The 23586-nt window shown below is 43.7% G+C and overlaps 1 protein-coding gene across 1 annotated transcript; it reads left to right on the top strand.

Moving 5' to 3' along the window:
• Positions 1-302: 302 nt before the first annotated feature.
• On the top strand, positions 303-17640 carry SLC5A12 (solute carrier family 5 member 12). The gene is made up of 15 exons (XM_054171823.1): positions 303-659; positions 3496-3561; positions 4573-4624; positions 6255-6322; positions 7686-7840; positions 8786-8926; positions 10177-10306; positions 10624-10712; positions 11642-11754; positions 12982-13049; positions 13690-13776; positions 14500-14678; positions 15262-15365; positions 15579-15700; positions 17485-17640. Exons 1-15 carry the CDS (start codon positions 303-305, stop codon positions 17638-17640), a joined length of 1887 nt encoding a protein of 628 aa, XP_054027798.1.
• The last annotated feature ends 5946 nt before the right edge of the window (positions 17641-23586 follow it).

Genomic DNA, 23586 nt, shown 5'->3' with positions numbered 1-23586 from the left:
CACTTCAGCCTGCCTGACAGAAGCATTGGTAGCACTAGGGTCTAAGAGCACTCAGCACCTTCCCAACTCATCCTTACTTCTTTTTTGTGGTTTTTTTTTGCCCTTAGAATTGAACTGGATTGACACACCCTCCCCTTACCATCCCCTCTCCCCCCAAATCTCCTAGCTGAATAGTCTGTTTATTATTTGCCATTGATGAGCTACAGATAAGCTTCAACTTTGCTGTCAACTGATTTAGACTGTTCAGAGCAACAGCTCTAGAGAACTGGATTCTTCCATCAGAGAATCATCCAGCTGGTGCTATGTCAAACTTTGTAGCCCCAGAAATCAAAACATTTGTGGCTTGGGACTATGCTGTTTTTGCAGCACTCTTTTTGGTGTGTGCTAGCATTGGAGTCTTTTTCGCTGTTAAAGAGAGGAAGACGAAAACTTCAAAGGAATTTTTGGTGGGTGGCAGGCAGATGACATGTGGACCAATAGCTTTCTCTCTCACAACAAGCTTCATGTCAGCAGTAACAGTTCTGGGGACACCCTCTGAAGTCTATCGCTACGGGGCATCCTTCGTGCTGTTCTTCCTTTCCTACGCCCTTGTCATCATCTTCACTGCCGAACTTTTTCTGCCTGTGTTTTACAGATCTGGCATTACAAGCACTTATGAGGTAAGTAAAAATTATTTCAAAAGGGGAAGTGTTTTGACACAAGCCAACATCATGCAAATAAACGACTTGAGAGAAAATTCTTCCAGCAGAAGAGTTTCTGCAGTGTTTTACAGAGTGAGCATGTCAACGCAGGGAATTATTTTCAGGAACAGGTTGCATTGTTCTAAGTAGTTCTTTCTATCACATAAGTTGAATCCTAGCTGCTTTGGATACTGCATTCCTGTACCATATCCATCCCCTGATTTTTTTTCTTAGACTCATGCTTTATTGTTGTGATGAAAGTGATGATTGTTAGCCTGGTTTTCCCAGCCAGACAACAAAATATCACAGGAATCTAAGCTGACATTGCACATTGCCATGTTTCTTGACTCCTTGGTCAGAAGCCTTGCAGTCATGGATCTACTACGTGGGTGTGTAGTGATAGGATGAATGGCAATGCTTTTAAAGTAGAGCAGAGTGGATTTAGATTGGACATTAGGAGGAAGAAATACTGGAACAGGTTGCCCAGAGAGGTGATGGAGGCACCCTCCTCAGAAACATTAAAGGTCAAGCTTGTTGGGACCTTGATCAACCTGATCTAGTTGAAGATGTCCCTGTTCCCTGCAGAGGGGTTGGACAAGATGCCCTTCAAGGGTCCCTTCCACCCAACACATTCTATGATTCTGTGAAAGCAACAATTAAGGTCAGAGCTTCTGCTATGCATATATGGCAAAAACAGGAAAAAGGTTTACACACCAGCACCAAATTAGCTTACAGCTGGAAGATATTTAAAGCATATCCAAATGCTTCTGGTCTTACAAGTAACTCTTCCAGTCCATTTAAAGAACAGATATTAAAGACAGACTTTAAGAGCAAAGTTCAAGAGCATCCAATTCAAACTTGGTTGAGATTTGGCAGTTTGGTCCTATTTTGTTACAAAAATGGACTATTTGGTAATCAAAAAGGTGAGGTGGGAATAAGGGACAAAGAAAGAGATGATAGGAGTTCTCATTCCTGGAGAATTAACCCAGGGATTCTCTAAGATATAACATAAATGGCCTCTGATTTTTTCAGAGGTTCTGGCTAGCATTCCTCCTGGAACACATTATTTTCTTCATTTGACAGTTTAGTGGTTAAAAAGAAATAAAAAGAGTCAGTAGTCATAGAATCAGTAAGTCCTTGTGATGTTATTGCTAGGAGCACAGTGTGCAGCCCTCATTGTCTGTGCACCCATTGGGCAGCCACTGAACATTTGGTAACAACCTTTCAGTCACTTTAATCAGCTGCTGCAGATTTGGTTGCTCCTGTTTATGAACAGTTTCAACTAGGCATGAACTGCAAGAAAAGAAGCAGGCTAGTCTGGGAGAAGCTTCCTGGTACCAGAAAGCCCAAGGAGAGGCTTAGGTCAAACAGCTCTGCCTGGGTATTTGGAAGTATTTCAGTTACAGGTTGGAAAAAGGTCAGATTGAGTAACTATGTCCCTTGTCATAAGTAAATGCATTTTCTAGCTTGCTTTGGGGCAAGATCAGAGAGCAGATTGCTTTTCTCATCTGAACTGTCTAAGAAAGCTATCACTGTAGCCAGAGAGCCCCTTCAAGCTCATAGAATAGACTAGACTAGACTAGAATGGAATAGAATGGAATAGGATAGGATAGGGTAGAATGGGATAGGATAGGGTAGGATGGGATAGGATAGGATAGGATAGGATAGGATAGGATAGGATAGGATAGGATAGGATAGGATAGGATTCTTCTCTCTCAAGAAGCACAACTCTTCAAGGATTATGTTTAGGAACAAGTGACATTCCATAGGTTAGCTGTTCATTTGTCTGGCAGAATGTGGGGCTTAACATGCAAGAGACACAAGAAAGATGAACATACAGGTGAACCTTCAAATTTGACTGCTCCTGTTTATGAGTAGTTTCAACCAGGCATGAACTGCAAGAAAAGAAACAGGTTAGAGAGGAGCTTCCTGGTAACAGAAAGCTCTAGGTGAACCTGCTTTGGCAGAGGGGTTGGAATCAATTATCTCCAGAGGTCCCTTCTAACCCTTAGCTTACTGTGATACTGTGCTGAACAAAATTAATAAGAAAGCAACTGCTTTGGAAATACTATGGCTAGAGATTTGTAAAAGAGGCTTGTGCAGCCTGTGCCTTGTGAGTGCTGGGGAGCACAAAGGACTATGGCACATGGAGAGATCCAGCCCACTATGGGAGGCCTTCCACAGGGTTAACAACTGAGATTTAATTGGTTTTGTCAACTCTTTATAAAGACTCCAGGATCTCTTTCCACAGTTGTGTGGTAATTTGGAACACTTCTCTGCGTCCACCTAGAAGTCTATGAGGAGCCCACTTGCCTCTCCACATTAATGATTTGGCCTCAGGCTGAGACAGAGCAAGTGAGAAAGCCAGCTTAGCTCAAGCACTGTGATGCTCAGTTGCTGCTTGTCCATCTGCCCCACCATCACTTTTGTCACTATAGGAGCCCAACTGTGCTATTTCTCCTAGAGATGACCTCGAGTTTCCTCTTCATATAGCTGGAATGTACTTCCATGTGAAGTTTACATTTATTTTCCTTGTAGCCACTGGGCTCTTTCAGCTATTCCCAGTACAAGCAGATACTGAGTACTGCAACCCAACACATAACCTCAAGTCCATTGTACTGCTGAGAGAATGTCTTCCAATGTAATTCTCTCTGCGTGATAACACTCATGTTCTCCTGTTCATTACTCATGGCAGTAGTGCCAGTTGCCAGTAATTTTCCTTGCATAACAAGCTGTTACTCAGGGCAAACAGAAGGTTAATAGCTGTGTCAGGGATGCTACGTGTGCAATTCACTGAAATTCCTCTTTTTCCTAGTATTTGGAGTTAAGATTTAACAAGATCGTTCGCCTTGCTGCAACGTTGATCTATGTCCTGCAGATGGTAAGAAGACATTCGCTCTTTGCTTATGCTAATTCCACCCAACACTTGCTCAGATGGGTCTCTGCCTCTACATTTTTTACAATGAGATGTTTTCATGACTCCTCTTCCTTATTTTCTTCATGTGGACTGTGCATATTAAAAAGAAAGCACAGCTGATTGCCTAACTTTGTAGCTTTCTCCTCTTTCAGATTAAAAATGTTCTTTGCTGCCTGATACTTGGATGCTGTGCTGAACTCACAGCTTCTCAAGTTCTTGGTCTCAGTTCACCTGAAGCAAATCAGTGGACTTTGTTTTTCTTAAGAAGCTAGATGAGATGCACTGGGTACACTTAATTCAACAGTTACCCATTGATGACTCTGGGGTGTCTCATTTGAAAGCCGTTGCACATTACATCTCCTGAGGAGATTCCCAGGTTGCTCCAGTCCCAGCAGGGACCATCTCAAGAAATGACACTAGTTATGCAGTTGATGGAAAGATGGGATTTGATGGGATATTGGAAGACATCTCTTTCTACATAAATTCCAGTTTATTAATTCCAAACACTTCAGCAATAGATCTGAATGCTTATTGACTTTCAGGCTTTGTCTCTCCCTCAGTGCTGACAGAACATACACATGAAGGACATTGAGTCAGCTACTTTGAAAGGGAATGAATGGAAGAAAGGAAGTTTAATTTCCAAGATCAATCCACCCTGTCTCTGCATTGCCCTTTGTGTTGCCCTGAGAGCTCCTCTTGCCATTGACAAGGATATTTTAATCATCTAGTCATCACAGCAATGGGTGAAATATGTAACCCTAAGACATAATGGTCCTTCCAGCAGAAAACAATTAAATCAAAGATTTTTCATTTGTAAAGGCTGAAACAGAAAGCCATGTACAATACAAGCTGATCTAAAGAGACCTCTAGATCTGGTATGTTGCCCTGAGCCTCACTCTGTATAGAAACCTCATCACTGAGCTGTCACATACATGTTTGGTTTGGTTTTTTTTTCATGAAGCTTTATTCCTTCAGGTCCTTTACACAGGAATAGTGGTTTATGCTCCATCCCTGGCTCTCAACCAAGGTGAGTTCTCATGCTGCACTACATGGCTACCCCAAATACCCCCAGCACAAGACAATCAGAATAAAGGGAGGAAAACAAAGAAGTCTAAAAAAACCAGTTTCTCAGGAGCTCTGCAGGAAGGTTTTTGCCTGCACCTCACAGCTCTGTGTTCCTGACCCCCCAGATCTCTCTCACACCAGTACATTTGCAGGAACCCAATGCTTGCTGTTCTGCTCTCCTTTGCACTCAGCAACCACCTAAAGGCATTAGCAATGAACAATTTCTCAATGTCCTGACAAAGTTCACAGTGCAAACTGATGATCCAAGACCACATTCTGTACTTTGGTTCTCCCTTCTCTTTCCCTTATGTTCAGGTTCCCATGGGCGTAACTCCATTCCCTGCAGCTGAATGCTGGGCTGCTCTCTGTACCAACACTTTGAAATCATCTTCACAAATCAGATTTCACCAAGATTTGCAACTCCTGATTTCACCAAAATCAATTAGGAAGAGATTGGGAGGCTCTTTTCAGTGCCTGTGGCATCCAGTTTGCCCATCCCCACCTCTTACGCAGTGCTGATCTCCCTTCCTCTGGGGCATAACTGAACATTAACTGACAGTTCACATTCATGAATGATCAGGCCATACTAACTTTGCTAATAAGAACCCTTGACTGACTTACAGGCCCTCACAAGCTGTACCTCCTGGGAGAGACTTAGAATCATCAAATCATTAAGGTTTAAAAAGAACTCTAAGATCATCAAGTCAAACCATCCACCCCACACTTCCAAGACCACCACTATGGTGTGTCCTGAAGTGCCATACATACACATGTTTTTGAATGCCTCTAAGAATGTCCACCTCCCTGTTCCAATGCTTGACCACTCTTTCAATAACAAAATTTCCCCCAATATCCAATCTAAACTTCCCCTGATGCAACTTCAGGCCATTTCTTCTTGTCCTGTTGCTTGTTACATGGAAAAGAGACCAACCCCCACTTCACTACAATGTTCTTGCAGAGAGTCATAGAGAGCAATAAGTCTGCTCCAGGCTAAACAGCTACAGTTCTTTCAGCCTCACTTCAGTATAAGGAAAACCAAAATTTGTGTGAATTAATTTTGTGAAGAAAAATGAACATGCAAAATTGCCTTAGTGCAGCACTTTAGAGTGTTAAACTGCTCCTGGTTGCAGGCACTTAAGAGTGTTAAACTGCTCCTGGTTGCAGGCACTTTAGAGTGTTAAACTGCTCCTGGTTGCAGGCAATGAATTCAGTTTGAGGCTGGGTTTTGGTTTTTTTTTTCCCCTTAGCATTCTCTGATAATCTCTGAAGAACTTGATTTCCCAGCAGAAAATTCTGGACTAGGAACAGAAGGAGATCATTGCTTATAAAGCTATGTCCCATAGGAATTACTCTTCCTATGTGTTACTTTTGCAAGCTAGAAAGCTAATTAAATCAAATTGGCAAGAAAACTACAATGCAAACCAGTATCCAGTAGCATTAAGCAACCTGAACAATCCAGCAAAGCTCCTACCAGGCACTAAAGTTTAAAATGAGCAATTCTTCCCATCCTTCTAAGGCTAACAGCTTTTCTGTTACCACCCAGACCACCTACCCCCATGTTGCTAACCATTTGGTTTTCTTTGCTTCCACAGTCACTGGATTTGATCTCTGGGGCTCTGTAGTGGCAACAGGATTTGTCTGCACTTTCTATTGCACGCTGGTATGTAGCAGAGAGAAGTGAACAGCTGGAGCACAGACTTAGCCATCTTTCCTACATGATAGGCTGCTGTAGAAGGGTGGCTTCTACACACAGTCCAAGTGACTGAAGTTTAAAGCAGGAGAACACAGAGATACATTTCCTATAGACTCTGGTATAAGCAAGTCTGTTTGGAGATAAAAATATTTTTCTCAAGTCCTCTGCTGTATGTCTCAAGGTTTTAACTACAGAGCTTGAGGCAGAGTGCAGATAAGAAGGCGATAACCTTCCTGTGGCATACTAAAACTTTTGAGAGGATGATTCCTCTTATCTATAACAAGTTATACACTGAAAAACATTGTGATGAAAAATGTGCCTCTGGTGTCACCCCAGACCAAGAACAAAGTGATAAAACCAAGGAAGGACGATCAGCAGATCACAGAGAGCTTTGCTTCTGAGTGGAAGCAACACAAGACTCCAGATCATGCTGGAAGTGGCAGAGCCCTGAGGCTCAGGACACAACTTTAATTTCTCAATTTTTTTATTACCACTAATGCATTTTCCAAGATATCTTTCCAAAATGTCAAAAACACTTATGGTGTTGGCTCTAGCACAGATCTGACCTGATATGAATGTAGCCATGGAAGAAAGGCAAGCTGCAGATTTTGTGGTGTTATTTTTCTGTTAGGCTTAACTGCAGACTGCTTGGCTCTGAGGAGTGTTCAGTCTATGGGAAACACAAACCAGCCAGCTTGTACTCCCTGAGCTTTTGCTCCATACCAAGCATTTAACTGGAGGTCAAATATTCTCATAGGACTGCAGACAAACCATTTAGGCCCTGTGCCATTTTCTGACCTGTAAAAAACACAACCCTCATGGGGTAACACAAAGTTTAAGAGGGCCCTGATTTGCATACAGCTCCTGAAATAAAGGGGCTTTCCACCTTTTACTGTATTTGAACAACAGGAAAGATAGAATCATAGAATCAACAGGATTGGAAAAGACCTAAAAGATCATCAAGTCCAACTTGTCACCCAACACCTTATGACTACTAGACCATGGCAGTGAGTGCCATGTCCAGTCCCCTCTTGAACACCTCCAGGGACGGTGACTCCACCACCTCCCTGGGCAGCACATTCCAATGGCTAACAACTCTCTCTGTGAAGAATTTTCTCCTCATCTTGAGCCTAAATATCCCCTGGTGCAGCTTGAGACTGTGTCCTCTTGTTCTGGTGCTGGTTGCCTGGGAGAGGAGACCAACCCCCTCCTGGCTACAACCTCCCTTCAGGTAGTTGTAGACAGCTCCCCTGAGCCTCCTCTTCTCCAGGCTAAACAATCCCAGCTTCTTCAGCCTCAGATGAGAACACAGAGTTTCTGTTTGTTTTAGGGAGGACTAAAAGCTGTTGTCTGGACAGATGCATTTCAAATGATTGTCATGGTGGTTGGCTTTGTGACTGTTTTGATTCGAGGAACTACTCTGAATGGTGGCTCAGCTAAGGTCTGGGAAAATGCCTACGAAGGATCACGACTAAACCTATTTGAGTAAGGAACAAACGGTGAAAACCTTTTCTTTTTGTATGTTTCATGTTCAGAGACCCTCCACTCACTAAGCCAAAAAATACTCAGGGTCATTATCACACTACCAATGAGCAGCCTCAGTGACAAAGAAGACCTTTCCCTATTTCTTCAGTTTGGGGGAATGGAGGTGACCTTCAGCAAAGCTCAACTTCTCTTTCTCCTTACCCTATTTGAAGAAATTAAAGCCCTGTTGAAATGAAAGGGAGCTTTGCCATTTTTCTTCATTTAGCTACAAAGACAACCATATATATTTTTATATATATGTGTGTGTATTCATATATATATAGAGGTATATATATATGTTTTTCATTTGCTGTTCATAAAACTGGTGCTTCATTTTAAGTACACTCACCACAGCAGCTAGCAGTGAGACACCAGTGCACTGGGACAGAAAACTGACCTTTCCTTGGCTGTTTATGGCCTTGACTGAAAAGTTAATTGATTAAGGCAGGTCACTGACAGAATCTAGCAGCAAGGTCAAATTTTATCTGTTCTACTCCTAAGATTAGCAGAACTGCAAAGACGACAGATGCAAGACGGAAAGATGTACTTGTGCTGCCCAGAATTACTGAGTAATGAAATGTCGTTGTTAATAAAAGATAACGCTGCAGCTGAAGCAATTTCTTGCAAAGGAAATAACACAGCATGATGATGTAACTAAGAGGGTGGAGGATTTTTAGAGCTCAGCAGTTGCCCTTGTTCCTTGCAGAGTTTGAGGTCCCAGGCAGAGTGGTTTGCAGGGCTGTTGCTGCAGTGTGCCACGGAGCTGAAATCCGAGTATAAAAACCCCTTCAAATGTGATTTATCTCAATTAATTGGTCCTCTGACTGAGTCTACGTGATTTATGTTTATCCTGACTTAAAAGTGCATTAATAAATGAAAAGAATTGCTTCTCTCTCTCTCTTGTAGCTTTGACATCGATCCTTTGAGGCGACATACCTTCTGGACAATTGTTATTGGGGGAACATTTACATGGCTTGGGATCTATGGAGTTAATCAGTCCACAATACAGAGATGCATTTCTTGCAAATCAGAAAAGCATGCCAAGATGTAAGTTACCTGTCATTAACCTCTTGGAGCAATAGGATAGGATAGGATAGGATAGGATAGGATAGGATAGGATAGGATAGGATAGGAATGGAATGGAATGGAATGGAATGGAGTGGAATGGAGTGGAATGGAATGGAAGAATAGAATAGAATAGAATAGAATAGAATAGAATAGACCAGGTTGGAAGAGACCATCGAGTCCAACCTGTCACCCAACACCATCTAATCAACTAAGCCATGGCACCAAGCACCCCATCCAGTCTCTTCCTAAACACCTCCAGTGATGGTGACTCCACCACCTCCCTGGGCAGCCCATTCCAATGGCCAGTCTCTCTTTCTGTGAAGAACAACTTGCTAACATCCAGCCTAAACCTCCCCTGGTGCAGCTTGGGACTGTGTCCTCTTGTTCTGGTGCAGGTTGCCTGGGAGAAGAGACCAACCCTCACCTGGCTACTAACAGTCTTTCAGTTATGTTCAATAAATACTGGGATTCCATTAGGTCACAGGAAACTAATTTTGTCCTGACAGTTTTAGTCCCTCTGGCTCTAAATGGATTTGTAAATGCAGAAAGAAAAACGGGGCCCTGTCTACCTCGTGCAGTTTACTCTTTTGGGGTCAGGCTGCCTTCAGAAGCAGAGTACAGAAAAGATGTCCAGACAGAAGTTGTGCTGCCTACAGCTTTGTTGGAAAAATATATTGATTGAAATTGCATTTGTCTTGCATTGTATTCAAGTAGCTATTGATTAAATGGGACACTAAAATATCAGGTAAGGTCTGATTAAAATCACACTAGTAAATAATTCATTAAATTTCTACAGGATAAGGTTAGGATCAATGGCAAAGAAATTGGTGAAACTCCACAATATAGATGTATAGGCCTCCAGCCTGCTACTTCCCTCAAGCTCAGCATTAGTATGTGCAGATACTAACCAGATTTTCTTACTAAACAGATTTTTTTCTTACACCTAGGCTGACTGCTTGCCCACTTGGCTCAAGTATAAAAGTCATCATTTTCCCCTCCTTCAAACAGTTGCCTGTTTTTCTACCTGCAATCACACTCATGTTTTCTTGAGGTTATGATGGATTATATCAATTTATTCTGTTGAAATTCAGCCTCTGAACATGTTTGGAAGGCACAACAGCAAGAACACCACTAGCAGCAAGTCATGAGGGACCTTCAAGCCCCACTGGCTTGTAACAGCTTCTCCATAGATATCTTGTGCTAAGTATAATATCTTTCTTTTTTTCTAGGGCACTTTACCTGAATTTGCTGGGACTTTGGGTCGTCCTGGGGTGTGCAGTGTTTTGTGGTTTGGTGATGTACTCTCATTACAGGAGTTGTGACCCTTGGACTGCTGAGTTCATTTCAGCACCTGATCAGGTACAGAGACCCATTATTATAACTAGGAGTTGCTTTGGTCCCAGACAAGCAAGCATAGAGATGAAGTGTTCTGGGGTGCTTTATGTCCTCTCAGCAAATGGGCACTAAGGGTGGTTGCTAAATCAGGGGTAAAACACTCCCTCAGCATTAATCTGACTGACCACTTCTGCCAAATGACATCCCCTTCACTGACACTCCTTGTAAGTTGTGACTAAATCTGAACCTAGTGACATGCTCAGAAGCAGCTACTTCTCTTCCAGGTGCAGGAAACTCTTAACTAATTGCTTTGTGTTGTTTCTGTGATCCTTCTATCCCAGCTCATGCCCTACTTTGTTATGGATATTTTTGCTTCGATGCCGGGAGTCCCAGGACTGTTTGTTGCCTGTGCATTCAGCGGGACGCTAAGGTCTGTGAAACTGAAATGACATTTCAGCTGTGCGCACATCCTCTGACTTGTTAGGGAGTAATAATTTTATTAGGGAGCATGCCTATACTTTGAAGGTCCTTGAAAACTGGTGAAGTGTGGCCAGCAGGAGCAGGGAGGTAATTGTGTGCTTGTACTCAGCACTGGTTAGGCCATACCTTGAGTCCTGTGTCCAGTTCTGGGTTCCTCAATTGAAGAAGGACATTGAGACTCTTGAAGGTGTCCAGAGAAGGGCAATGAGGCTGGGGAGCGGTCTTCAGCACAAACCCTATGAGGAGAGGCTGAGGGAGCTGGGATTGTTTAGCCTGGAGAAGAGGAAGCTCAGGGGAGACCTTATTGCTCTCTGCAACTACCTGAAGGGAGGTTGTAGCCAGATGGGGGTTGGTCTCTTCTCCCAGGCAACCAGCACCAGAACAAGAGGACACAGTCTCAAGCTGCACCAGGGGAAGTTTAGGCTCGAGGTGAGGAGAAAGTTCTTCACAGAAAGAGTAATTGACCATTGGAATGTGCTGCCCAGGGAGGTGGTGGAATCACCGTCCCTGGAGGTGTAGAAGTGGGGAGCAGACATGACACTTGAAGCCATGGTTTAGTTAGTCATGAGGTGTTGGGTGATAGGTTGGACTTGATGATCTTTGAGGTCATTTCCAACCTTATTGATTCTATGATTCTATGAAGGGTCAGTTGGGATGAGTTTCTAGTTTGTCCTGTGCCAGCATGAAGCAGAGCTTCTAGCAGTTGCACACAGAACAGAAACCTCAGCAGCATCAGCACCGTGTGTGAAGATGACTACAAAATTTGCCGTTCTTGAAGAGCATAAGTCCTGAACAAGGGGAAGCACTTGCTTGTAAATAAAATTTTATTTCAGATCACATTGCTTCCTAGCTACTTAACATTCTTCTCCCTCTCCACAGCACAGTCGCTGCCAGCATCAATGCTTTAGCAACTGTTACCTTTGAAGACCTGGTCAAGAAAGGTTTCCCAAACCTCTCTGAGAAGATGAGCACCTGGATCAGCAAAGGCTTATGTAGGTAACCTAGATGGGGTTCAATGGCTATTTCTTTAACAACAAAACTGTCCATCCCTCCCCTATCCACTATTCATAAGGAGAGAATTGGGCAAAATTTTACATACTCAGTGTCAGACTCTCACAGTTCTGAGTGCTGAAGGGCACTGTCTAGAGATACTCCTTCAGAAGCACACTTATGGTTTGGTAACCTTTATGGGAGTGCAACCCTTTGTAAAGTCCTGGCATGAATGTCAACACAATTAAGCATGGCATGATACAGAAACTATTAAATACAGACTGGCATCAACAACCACTGCTTAAAATCCTTGGAAAAAGTTTGTTTACTGCAAAATACTGGGCAGTATTCTGGGATCTTTACTCTACAGAGAGAATATCAGTGTAGTTATTGCCATATTGCAGCAGCATTTCTAAACATCATTACTTTATAGTAGCCTGACAAGCCATTTCTAGCCAAACTTACGAGTAGTGCAGAAGGAGATTTTGTTCAGCTTTGCAGAGGAAGATAAAAACATACAAGAGACAAATGAAAAGCAGATTGACAACCAGGCAGCCAAAGTGGTTGGAGTATTTCTAAGATGCTCTTTACAAGTATTGCAGTGACATCACAACCCTTTTGTAAGTACCATAATGGTATCATAACCATTCTCTAATGCTTGTAAATATGACAGAAGAGTCATATTTACAGTCAAAACAATACTTCCCCCTCCCTACCTCCCATCTTTGTCACTGTCTCCAGCCTTCTCTGGCCTTACTTTTCCAATTATTCCTTAGATTTTGCACTCAGGCCTTAGAAAGATGCTTTATTTACCCCTGAAACTGAGGTATGCTAGCACACAAGATGAGATTTGGTTGGCTTTACTCAAGACTGCTACATGCAGAGTTTTGTCTGCCACAAAGTTAAACCTGATGTCAAAGGGAGAAAGCCATGCTGTTTGCCAACTCATTCACCAGGTTACTTTAAAAAGCAACATGAGCAGGAATATTTTTACACGAGGAATATATTCCAAATACATTTCATTGCTAAGCTCTGCTCCCTAAGTGAAAACAAGCAACCAAAACTACATCAGGACCGCCTGCAAGATACTGCTGGGTGCTTAATGGTCCACTATGGACATCAAAACCCAAAGTGCAGATTTTTCCATGGTCACTTTGGTCACTAGATCAATTAGAAATCAATCCTCTTATTTACCAGCACTGACAACCTCACTGCCTGACCTTTCCCAGGTATACTATATGGCGTCCTGTGCACTTCAATGGCTGCAGCGGCATCGCTGCTGGGAGGAGTTGTGCAGGTATCTCTTGCTTCAGAAACACAATGAACTGAACAAATAATGCTGGGGACAAATAATGCCTGGGGACTGCTAGATTACCTGAACAATTTCTGTGGACACTTTACAGGGAAAGAGAATAAATCATAAAAAACCCAACTCCTTTGCTAGTTATTCATTGCAGGGAAATGACCTGAAGGGAGGTTGTAGCCTGAAGGGGGTTGGTCTCTTCTCCCAGGCAACCAGCACCAGAACAAGAGGACACAGTCTCAAAGTGCACCAGGGGAAGTTTAGGCTTGAGGTGAGGAGAAAGTTCATCACAGAGAGAGTTGTTAGCCACTGGAATGTGCTGCCCAGGGAGGTGGTGGAGTCACCATCCCTGGAGGTGTTCAAAAGGGGATTGGATGTGGCACTTGTTGCCATGGTTTAGTAGTCATGAGGTGTTGGGTGCCAGGTTGGACTTGATGATCTTTGAGGTCTTTTCCAGCCTTATTGGTTCTGTGATTCTATGACACTGAGTGTGATTCTCTCTTTAATTGTGCACCAAAATCACTGTTGGTCCCTTCTGCCCCCACCATGTTACCCAGTGAAAATAACAGACTGAATCCAGAACTGTGGCACTCAGCAACTGCACTAAGCCTCTGTCTCTTCTCTGCCATCACAGGCTTCCCTCTCCATCCATGGGATGTGTGGGGGGCCCATGCTGGGATTATTTACCCTGGGAATTGTGTTTCCTTGGGCTAACTGGAAGGTAAGAGAAAAAAAAATCCCTACCTGAAAGAAAATGTCTTGGTGTTGTTTAGTTAAAGCTCAGTCTCAAAAATTGTTTGGGTTTTTTGTAGTCTCTGGGCTGCTTTTCAGATTGAGAGCCTTGAGGAATCCAGGATTTCTTTAGGGTCTTTTTTTTTTTTTCACTGTGAATTTATCCCATTTGACTTTAACTCTACCCAGCCATGGAAGAGTTGGTGATTAGATCCACATGAGTGGGGTTTGTTTGGTTTTAGTTAATTTTATTTCTGACTTTCTTCTCTTTCATTGAGAAGAAAGCCTATACTCACTTTGGGACACACAATAATTTCAATTGCTCTGCCTTTGCAGACTCAGGCAAAACACAAAGTGGGCTCATTTCATATTGCCCCCCTGAGTGCTCCCATCATACTTACCCAGAAGTACAACTAAACTCTCTATTGCAGTTTTGATTATAACAGTTTTGCTTCAACTCTGATTACTGGAGGGAAATAGATTAAGAAAAAAAATCCTCCCAAAACTATTGTTTTGATAATCACAATTTACTTCAACTCTGATTACTGGAGGGCAATACATAACCATGCTGTATACTTGTTCAAGAGGAAGCAGAACCAATTTACACTGACAAAGGCTGTAAGCAGTCATCGCCCACTTCTGCCTCATTCACAACAGCAGAGATGCATTTCCCAGGCATCACCCTTAACAGTATCTTTCCCTACCTGCCCAGGGTGCCATTGGAGGCCTCTTAGCTGGAATCACCTTAGCATTTTGGACTGGCACTGGATCTTTCATCTACCCTGCACCCCCAGCAAAGTCCATTCCCTTGCAGCTGTCGACTCTCAACTGCACACTGGCTAATGGCACCGAGGTGCTGACGACGGTGGCTACCACAGCGGCTCCAGAGAGGTACTGTCCCTATCCTTGCCACTTCACCTGTGTTTTGGCACAGCACACAGCCCCAGCCTGCAGCATGTGCCTGAGGTGTGCCAGTAACTGCTGAGTGGGCTGGCAGCATGGGTAACTGCCAGATCACACATCACAGAATGGTAGGGGTTGGAAGTGACCCCTGAAGACGATCTAATCCAACCTTCCTGCTAGAACATTCTTGCATTCTGAGTGGATTTAAGGTGAAATCCACTGTTTTATTTCTTTTAAAGCTTTTGAGAGTACCACAGGAGATGCAAACATCAAAGCAGCTCTAACTAGCAGCTGAGTATGGCCAGTGACACTGATCTTGTCCAGTTTAATTGCACTTCTGGTTTATTTTTACAGTGTGTTAAACCCTGAAAATAATACCAAGTGCATAAACCAAGCTGCTACCATAGTCCAAGCTTTTCCTTGAAACAGACTTTCTGCTGGAAACTCATTAGATATAGAACTGATGGTGATTAGGGCAGCTGCAGCACAGACTGTGCCTTGCTGGCACAGTCAAGAGACACTTACCCATACCTGTTGGTCATCACTGGCTGCTTTTCTTACCTCTTCACAGGCCTTTGCTGGCAGATACCTGGTACTCCCTGTCCTACCTGTACTTCAGTGCCATTGGCTGCCTAGGCTGTGCCATCACAGGCTTGTTGATAAGCTTTATAACAGGTTGGTGTTCTATATACAAATGTGCTTTGGCATAAGAGTCTGACTCAGCTGTTCACAGAGCTTTGAAAAACATACAAGAAGCAGCTCCTAAGATACAGACTCAGAAGAAGGCAGCAAGCTCCAATCCCTCTCCTCTACACCTCACTCTCTGAGGCTCCCAAGCCTCACACCCAGCTTTTTGTAGAGTTAAGTGCCACAATTTTCTCCTTTCAGGACCTAATAAAGGTGAAGATATCCCACCTGTGTTAATTAAGCCAGTCTGCAACCCGTTCTGCTTTTGGTCAGAAAGCCTCAAGACCTCCCTGTGGTGCAGCGTGCGACATGACAAGCAGGAGGTGAGTCCCAGAGCCCGGGGGGTGTCTGTGCAGCTCCATCTGCAAGGGTATGGCCACACAGAGAGCAGAGCAGCTGCCAGCAAGCACTGCATCAGGTTACGCGAGTGCACAGGCACTGCAGGCTGGCAGTGAGCTCAGCCAAACGCTGATCACTTGGGCAGTAATAAGTCACCCATTTCCTCTGTGTGCAGCACACAGGGACTTAGGGTTTCTGAGGCAAACAGTGCTGGGGATGGTCCCTGAGGCTGCCCTCCCTCTCCCTGCCCTCCCTGCTCCAGCAGCTGAGCAGGGACAAAACTGCACTTTACACCCCAGAGAGGAGTTCACCGAGTTACTGCCTCCTCCCACCCAGCACAGGCTCCTTCTCTGGAGACTTCCAAAACCTGCTTGGACATGTTTGTGTGTGGCCTGCCCTGGGTGATCCTGCTTTGGCAGCAGGGTTAGACTCAACGATCTCTGGCGGTTCCTTCCAACCCCTAACATTCTGTGATTCATCCAGAACTTCTTGGGAGGACAAAAAAAAAAGTATCAATAAAAGCAGTAAAAAAACAACAACAACCAAAAAAACCCCCAACAAAACATAAAAAAACCCCCCATAGCTGCATTTATTGCCTTGCATTTGTTTAAAGTGTAGAATAACAACATGAATCATGGAGCTGCAGTGTGAAACCACTGAGGCAAGTGCAATGAAGGACAAAAAATACATTCCACTTAAATACAAATAAATACACAAATGAAATACTGAATTTAAGGAACTTGGAATGCACCAAGAGTGCATTTCAAGCCTTTCACATGAACAGAGGAGTTATGAGAAAGGTTTTTTTGCTGCTTTTGCCAAAGACTTTCCATGGGGGAATGAGAAAATCAGTGGTTATGTATAGAGGGGACACACTGAGGAGAGCCTGTCTGTGGGTCTGAGAGCTAGTTAGGTAGTGAACTAACTCCTCAGGTTTATAAGAAAGGATGTCAAGGTTTCAAAATGCAGCAAGATACCTTTTAAGAATAGAGTAGAGTAGAATAGAATAGAATCAACAAGGTTGGAAAAGACTTCAAAGATCATCAAGTTCAACCTGTCACCCAAGACCTCATGCCTACTAGACCATGGCACCAAGTGCCACATCCAATCCCCTCTTGAACACCTCCAGGGACGGCGACTCCACCACCTCCCTGGGCAGCACATTCCAATGGCTAAGAACTCTCTCTGTGAACACAGAATAGAATAGAACAGAATTAAGCAGGTTGGAAAAGAACTTTGAGATCATCAAGTCCAACCTATCATCCAGCACCATCCAGCAATCATCCAGCAATCAACTAAACCATGGCACCAAGCACCCCATCCAGTCTCTTCTTAAACACCTCCAGTGAGGGCGACTCCACCACCTCCCTGGGTAGCACATTCCAATGGCCAATCTCTCTTTCTGTGAAGAACTTCTTCCTAACATCCAGCCTAAACCTCCCCTGGTGCAGCTTGAGACTGTATCCTCTTCTGGTGTTGATTGCCTGGGAGAAGAGACCAACCCCCACCTGGCTACAACCTCCTTTCAGGTAGCTGTAGGCAGCAATAAGGTCTCCCCTGAGCTTCCTCTTCTCCAGGCTAATCAGCCCCAGCTCCCTCAGACTCTCCTTATAGGGCTTGTGCTCCAAAACCCCTCCCCAGCTTTATTGCCCTTCTCTGGACACATTCCAGCAACTCAACACCTTAAGTAACAGCAAACCCCACCAGTGAATACAGGTTTCAAACTACTAGAGTACTTTTTTTCTGTTCTGTTTTTTTTTCCCCCCAGGTTGACTTTGGAAAAACTCTGCCTAATGTTATTGCAAATAAAGCTGCAGGAGATGACACCCTCAAAAACATCAACAGAGACCACGAACGGCACTTCCCTGGTTACAACCCTGAGGAAAACTCCTATACTAATATCACCAGAGAATCTCGCCTCTAGAAGCTGAGGGACAAGAGACATTTCACCCAGCTGTATTATCACAGTATCACCAAGGTTGGAAAACACCTCAAAGATCATCAAGTCCAACCTGTCACCACAGACCTCATGACTAAACCATGGCACCAAGTGCCACGTCCAATCCCCTCTTGAACACCTCCAGGGATGGTGACTCCACCACCTCCCTGGGCTATTCCTCCAGCTCAGAAATGAAGAGGGGATTTTAGTGCATTTACCAGCTTGTGGGGGACCACAAGGGAACAACTGATCTCTATAGCAATAAAGGGCAGATTTGTATTGATGAATTTCATGACAGACCTAGGGAATCATCAGGTGAGAGGGGAGGTTGGAAGCACTGCATCTTCAGAAGAAATGTTTCATGGATCTTATCCTGGAAGCCATGCTCAGAACTAGCTGCAACACATCTGTATCGTGTGCGGGTCAGCAACTGGTCATTGAAGGGAAATGTCAAAGGTGAGCTTGAGGTAAAGACTTCAGAGAACTGTTTGAGGTCTCTCACTAAGGTGAGACTGAGAGTTATGCTCTGATGGAGGTAAGAGGACGGAGATCAGGCTGAACTAGTCTCTGTCTATTCCTAGGTATCATAAAAGCCTCCTCACAGGAACATTGTATAGACCAGACTGGTCTTTTAGTGACTGAGTTAACCATCTTGCTTCCTCTGTGGAACTCAGATTTCTTTCTAATGCCTTATTGTAAAAACTATAAGAGAGAGTAACAGATTTTACTTAGAATTCAGGATAGTTCTTTATCCATGTTAGTCTTGGAAAGACATCTATCCTTCCAGCTCAAACAAATCCATCTACTGCCTTTATGCAATAAAGAAAATAAACCAACATTTGATGGTGATGTCTCCTAATTGATAATCCATGCTGAATTTTGAAAAAGGACACATAATTTATCTGCCAGGCAGAGGGGGACCTGGGGATGCTGGTTGACAGTAGGCTGAACATAAGCCAGCAGTGTGCCCAGGTGGCTGGGAGGGGAAATGACACCCTGGGCTGCATCAGAAACAGTGTGGCTAGCAGGGGCAGGGAGTTCATTCTGTCTCTGTACTCAGCACTGGTTGGGCCACACCTGAAGTGCTGTGTCTGGCTCTGGGCTCCTTAATTTAAGGACATTAAGATGCTTCAGCATGTCCACAGGGGGGCAGCAAGGCTAGTGAGAGGTCTTGAGCACAAACCCTATGGGGAAGGGCTGGGGGAACTGGGGTTGTTTAGCCTGGAGAGGGGGAGGCTCAGGGGAGACCTTATTTCTCTCTTCAGCTACCTGAAAGGAGGTTGCAGACAGGTGGGGGTTGGTCTCTTCTCCCAAGCAACCAGCACCAGAACAAGAGGACACAGTCTCAAGCTGTGATAGGGGAAGTTTAGGCTCGAGGTGAGGAGAAAGATCTTCACAGGAAGAGTAATTGGTCAGTGGAATGGGCTGCCCAGGGAGGTGGTGGAGTCACCATCCCTGAAGGTGTTCAAAAAAGGATTGGATGTGGCACTTGGAGCTATGGTTTAGTTGTCATGAGGTGCTAAGTATTAGGTAATAGGTTGGACTTGATGATCTCCAACCTGGTTGATTCTTTGACTCTGTGAAAATAACCTGTCTAATAAAGTATCTTGGAAGAAGGTACCTAGTCCCCTAAGCACTCTGTTTCAGTGGAACACATTTCCTTTCCACCAGGGCACAATGACTTCCCTGCTCCTGCTGGCCACTCTATTCTGGATACAGGCCAGGATGCCACTGGCCTTCTTGGCCACCTGGGCACCCTGCAGGCTCATGTTCAGCCTACTACCAACCAGTAACCCCAGGTCCCTTTCTGCCTGGCTGCTCTCCAGCCACTCTGACCCCAGCCTGTAGCACTGCATGGGGTTGTTGTGGCCAATGTGTAGAACCTGGCACTTAGATGTGTTAAATCTCATGCTGTTGGACTCTGCCCATCTGTCCAGCCTGTCAAGGTCTCTCTGCAGAGCTCTCCTACCCTCTAAGAGATCAACACCTGCCCCCAGCTTGGTGTCATCTGCAATTCAGTTATGGACCCAGCTGATACATTTAGCTCGTACTGCTTTGAAGGATGCAGCTGTTGCTTTTGCTCTATCAGCAACCATCTTTATGATGCAGATCTGAGTCAGCTTGGTCTTTGAAGTTACCTCCCTTGTCTGTGCTCATGTTCTGACCCTGGAAATGGTCCCAGGATATTCAGCCAGAGCACAGAAATAGCAGTCTGTAGATGACACCGAGTTGCTTGTGCAGGACATTTTGTCAACAAACCAAGAGCCAAGCCAGTATTTGTGTCAATCCCTTTCACACCATTTTTATAATCTCATAAAAGTGCAGAGCTGGGTCTGGCTGGCAGCCTCTCATCTCATGTGACTTGTTTTCCTTTCATTCTCCCACCCCTGGTATGGCTAGCAAGGCAGAGATGGAAACTCAGTAAACAACACTGTGGTACCATTTATACCTGACGGCCACACGCAGTATCACTTAGATTATATTAACAGAGCCTAATGTATCATGCTTAAGGATGTAAAAGAATTTCACAATGGAGGTGGTTCAGAACATCCAGTGTGAAGCTACAGAGATGGTGGATGATAAATCCCTCTCTGTTCATAGTTGGAGAATATTTGAGAGACATCTAACTGTGAAAACAGCCAGGTGTGCCCTGGGTATTTCTTCAGACACTCACTGCAGCATCCTCATCTCTGCATGGGAAGGGAAGGGAAGTCATTCTGCCCCTGTACTCAGCACTGGTGAGGCCACATCTTGAGTACTGTGTCCACTTCCGGGCCCCTCAATTCAAGAAAGATGTTGAGTTGTCCAGACATGTCCAGAGAAGGGCAACAAAGCTGGGGAGGGGTCTGGAGCACAGCCCTGTGAGGAGCAGCTGAGGGAGCTGGGGTTGCTTAGCCTGGAGAAGAGGAGGCTCAGGGGAGACCTTATTGCTGTCTGCAATTACCTGAAGGGAGGTTGTAGCCAGCTGGGGGTTGATCTCTTCTCCCAGGTAATCAGCACCAGAACAAGAGGACACAGTCTCAAGCTGCACCAGGGGAGGTTTAGGCTGGAGGTTAGGAAGAAATTCTTCACAGAAAGAGAGATTGGCCATTGGAATGTGCTGCCCAGAGAGGTGGTAGAGTCACCATCACTGGAAATGCTTAAGAAGAGACTGGATGAAGCATTTGGTGCCATAGTTTAGTTGATTAGATGCTGTTGGATGATAGATTGGACTTGATGATCTCAAAGGTCTTTTCCAACCTGGTTAGTTCTGTATTCTGCACGCTGGAAAAGGAACAGTTTGCACTTTATTAGTGTTTTTTCCCATTAATTGACCAACAGCTTTGCACTGCATTCACTAGACTCAGTATGTTTCCAAGTTCTTTGCAAAAGGACAAAAGATAGTCTTCATTTGTCCATTTACTGTGAAAAAAGAAGAAGGAAAAAAACCCCACAATAAAAGTGAGTTAGGCTGGCTAGACCTGCAATGACTCAAAAGAGGAAGAAGAAATATCCTGAAGACTTTCTCTTTAATGTCCCATTGCTGGGCTATCTTTGCTTCAACTAAAGCTGCACATTGAGCCTAAGTTTTCTATTTTCTGTATCTTTAAAGGAGCCAGTCATTCCAAAAGGTTTTACTAAGTCCAACACATGGACTTAGGTATGACAGCTAAAATCATTAATCAGTAATTCATTATTCTACCAAGATTTAAGGATGTGGCCTTGAAAGCTTTCCATTCCGATTAAGTACTCCTGTCAGTATTGTTTACAGCTATCACCTTATCTTTTCATTTGCTTTATGTCCTGAGCCATTGAACCATTCAGAGAAGAGCTAGTCTGTACATTTGACTTGAAAAAATGAGGTTAATAAATGAGGAACCTATTAACTCTAACCCAAGAGCTTCAAAACTTAAGTTGCCCAGGGAGGTTGTGAATGCCCACTCCCTGGAGGTGTTCGAGGCCAGGTTGGATGAGGCCTTAAGCAACCTGGTCTAGTGGAAGGTTTCCCTGCCAATGGTGGGAGGATTGGATCCAGATGGTCCCTTCCAACCTAAACCATTGTAGAAATCTGTGAGTTTAAGAAACTGTGAAAGCAGCAGACCACAAATGATTGAAAATTTGAACAGTGAGCCTAGATGTGCCTCAAGACTACAGTGAGTGAGGATTTGATTGTCAAAAGTTAAAGATATCTTAGCCAGCTTAAACTCTTAGATCACTTCCTTACAATCCTCCAGTTTGAAGGCTGAGGAGTGCTCGCTTTCCAAGTCTTCAATTTTCTTCTTAGTTAACTTTGAGTATGTGCAATAACAAAGCTCAAAGCCTCTTTCAAAGATATCCAAGTTTATTACTGAAAAAAAGAAAGCCATATTCAAATGTGTATGATACAGTAAGTAGTTGCATTTGTACATGTAAACCTTGATAAAGTAAACAGCATCTCAAAGACAAAATTTATGCCAAAGGTGTCTTACAATAATTAATCAGATCAACAACTTTTTGCTTTGTTTTGTTTCCCCCCTCCCCCCAGTGAATTCTTTTAGTTCTGGGGTACAGATTGGCTTGTAAAAGTCACCTTAAAACACAAAAGAACCCAAAAGCTGACAGGCCATTGGAACTTCCAGCTTGTAGTGCATAAAATTCAATTGCTCTGAAACGCTCTGTGGTAACTGGAATCCTATTGCAAATGTTACTTACAAAGTGTGGATTTATGAATAGAAAAAATAGCTGAATTTTTTCTTCTTATTCCTTGCTTAGAAACCAAGTTGTATTTAAATATTACAGAAATCTCAAATATATACACACTTTTAAGAAATCTCTTGCTGTCGTGATATTGCAAGTTAGCCAGGACTACCAGAGTAAAAAAATGCTTGAACTATGTCATTCAGTCAGAGTTTACATGAGATCATTTCACAGAACTGAAATTTCAGTGGTGCTACTCTAGGTAAAAATCAGAGCTTAACAACTTGGAAGATTTTTCAATACAAAACTCTGAGTCACCTAAAAAGAACACAAAAGAAAAAGCTGATCTATTTCTTTTTTTTTCTTCACTATTAACAGACAAAAAATAATCATCAGTGTTTAGAATCTCATTAGCTTTAGACTGCATTGGGTTTCATCCTAATTTCTCTGCCAGTAGTATTCTAACAACCAGCTCATGGCAATAAGAATGAGAACTATGGAGCATGTAGAACATAATAGAGGTTATGGCAAAAGAGCTGGAAGGAGCCAACAGAACTAACACAAAGCAATTTCCAGTGCAGTGAGGAAGGAATACACCATTAATATTTCAAGACTAAATCCCAATCCTGGGTTAAAAAAGTTCCTGTATAACATGGAGTAGTGAAGTGAATTCTCTACAGTTACTTGTTGTGCCATTCTAACTTTGTGCTGTCGTGGGAATGCTGTGCTATCATGCTTATGCCAATACCAATCCTTGCTGTGTCTCTAATACCAATCCCTGCTATGTCTCTAATACCCCTGGTATTAGAGAAGAATTGTCAGTGTGAGTCTATTACATAAATTGGATCATGTGGGGCACTCAATGTGTGCTTGTAGGGAGGGACCTAAGGAGTGCAAAATGCAGTGCTTGGGAAGGTAGCTGAAGGGACCGGTCCAAAAACGGGTGGCCTAGCGGCACGTGTTAACTGCACCTCATGCTTCCTTGCACTGCTCTTTCCAGGGCTTACCAACTTGTAAAAAGCACCAGACAAACTCATATTGGTGCATTTTTTGCTTTGGCTTCTCAGTTAGGGACATCCAGAGAGAGCCTGCAAAAGATTCTGCAGTTATGAAATTGCCCTGGAAATTGGACCATCAGCAAGAAGGCATCACTGAATAAACCCACTGTGGACAAGTAAAGAATGAGCCAGAGGAGAAAAAGGATCAGGAGGGCTGTCACTATACTCCATCTTCAAGCCCTTCTTTTGCAGAACCTGTTGGAAGTCTGGAGAAAAA

This window comes from Dryobates pubescens, chromosome 22, assembly GCF_014839835.1.
Source record: "Dryobates pubescens isolate bDryPub1 chromosome 22, bDryPub1.pri, whole genome shotgun sequence".
Lineage (NCBI taxonomy): Eukaryota > Metazoa > Chordata > Aves > Piciformes > Picidae > Dryobates > Dryobates pubescens.
The sequence above is the reverse complement of the archived record's forward strand: the minus strand, read 5'-3'. Positions and strand labels throughout refer to the sequence as shown.

Bases quoted from the DNA above. Each gene is read 5' to 3' on its own strand.
- SLC5A12 (XM_054171823.1), top strand. From the start codon at position 303: ATGTCAAACTTTGTAGCCCCAGAAATCAAAACATTTGTGGCTTGGGAC. The intron at 10,713-11,641 runs GTCTGTGAAACT...CCCTCTCCACAG, and splicing joins GCATTCAGCGGGACGCTAAG to CACAGTCGCTGCCAGCATCA. The intron at 11,755-12,981 runs GTAGGTAACCTA...GACCTTTCCCAG, and splicing joins CTGGATCAGCAAAGGCTTAT to GTATACTATATGGCGTCCTG.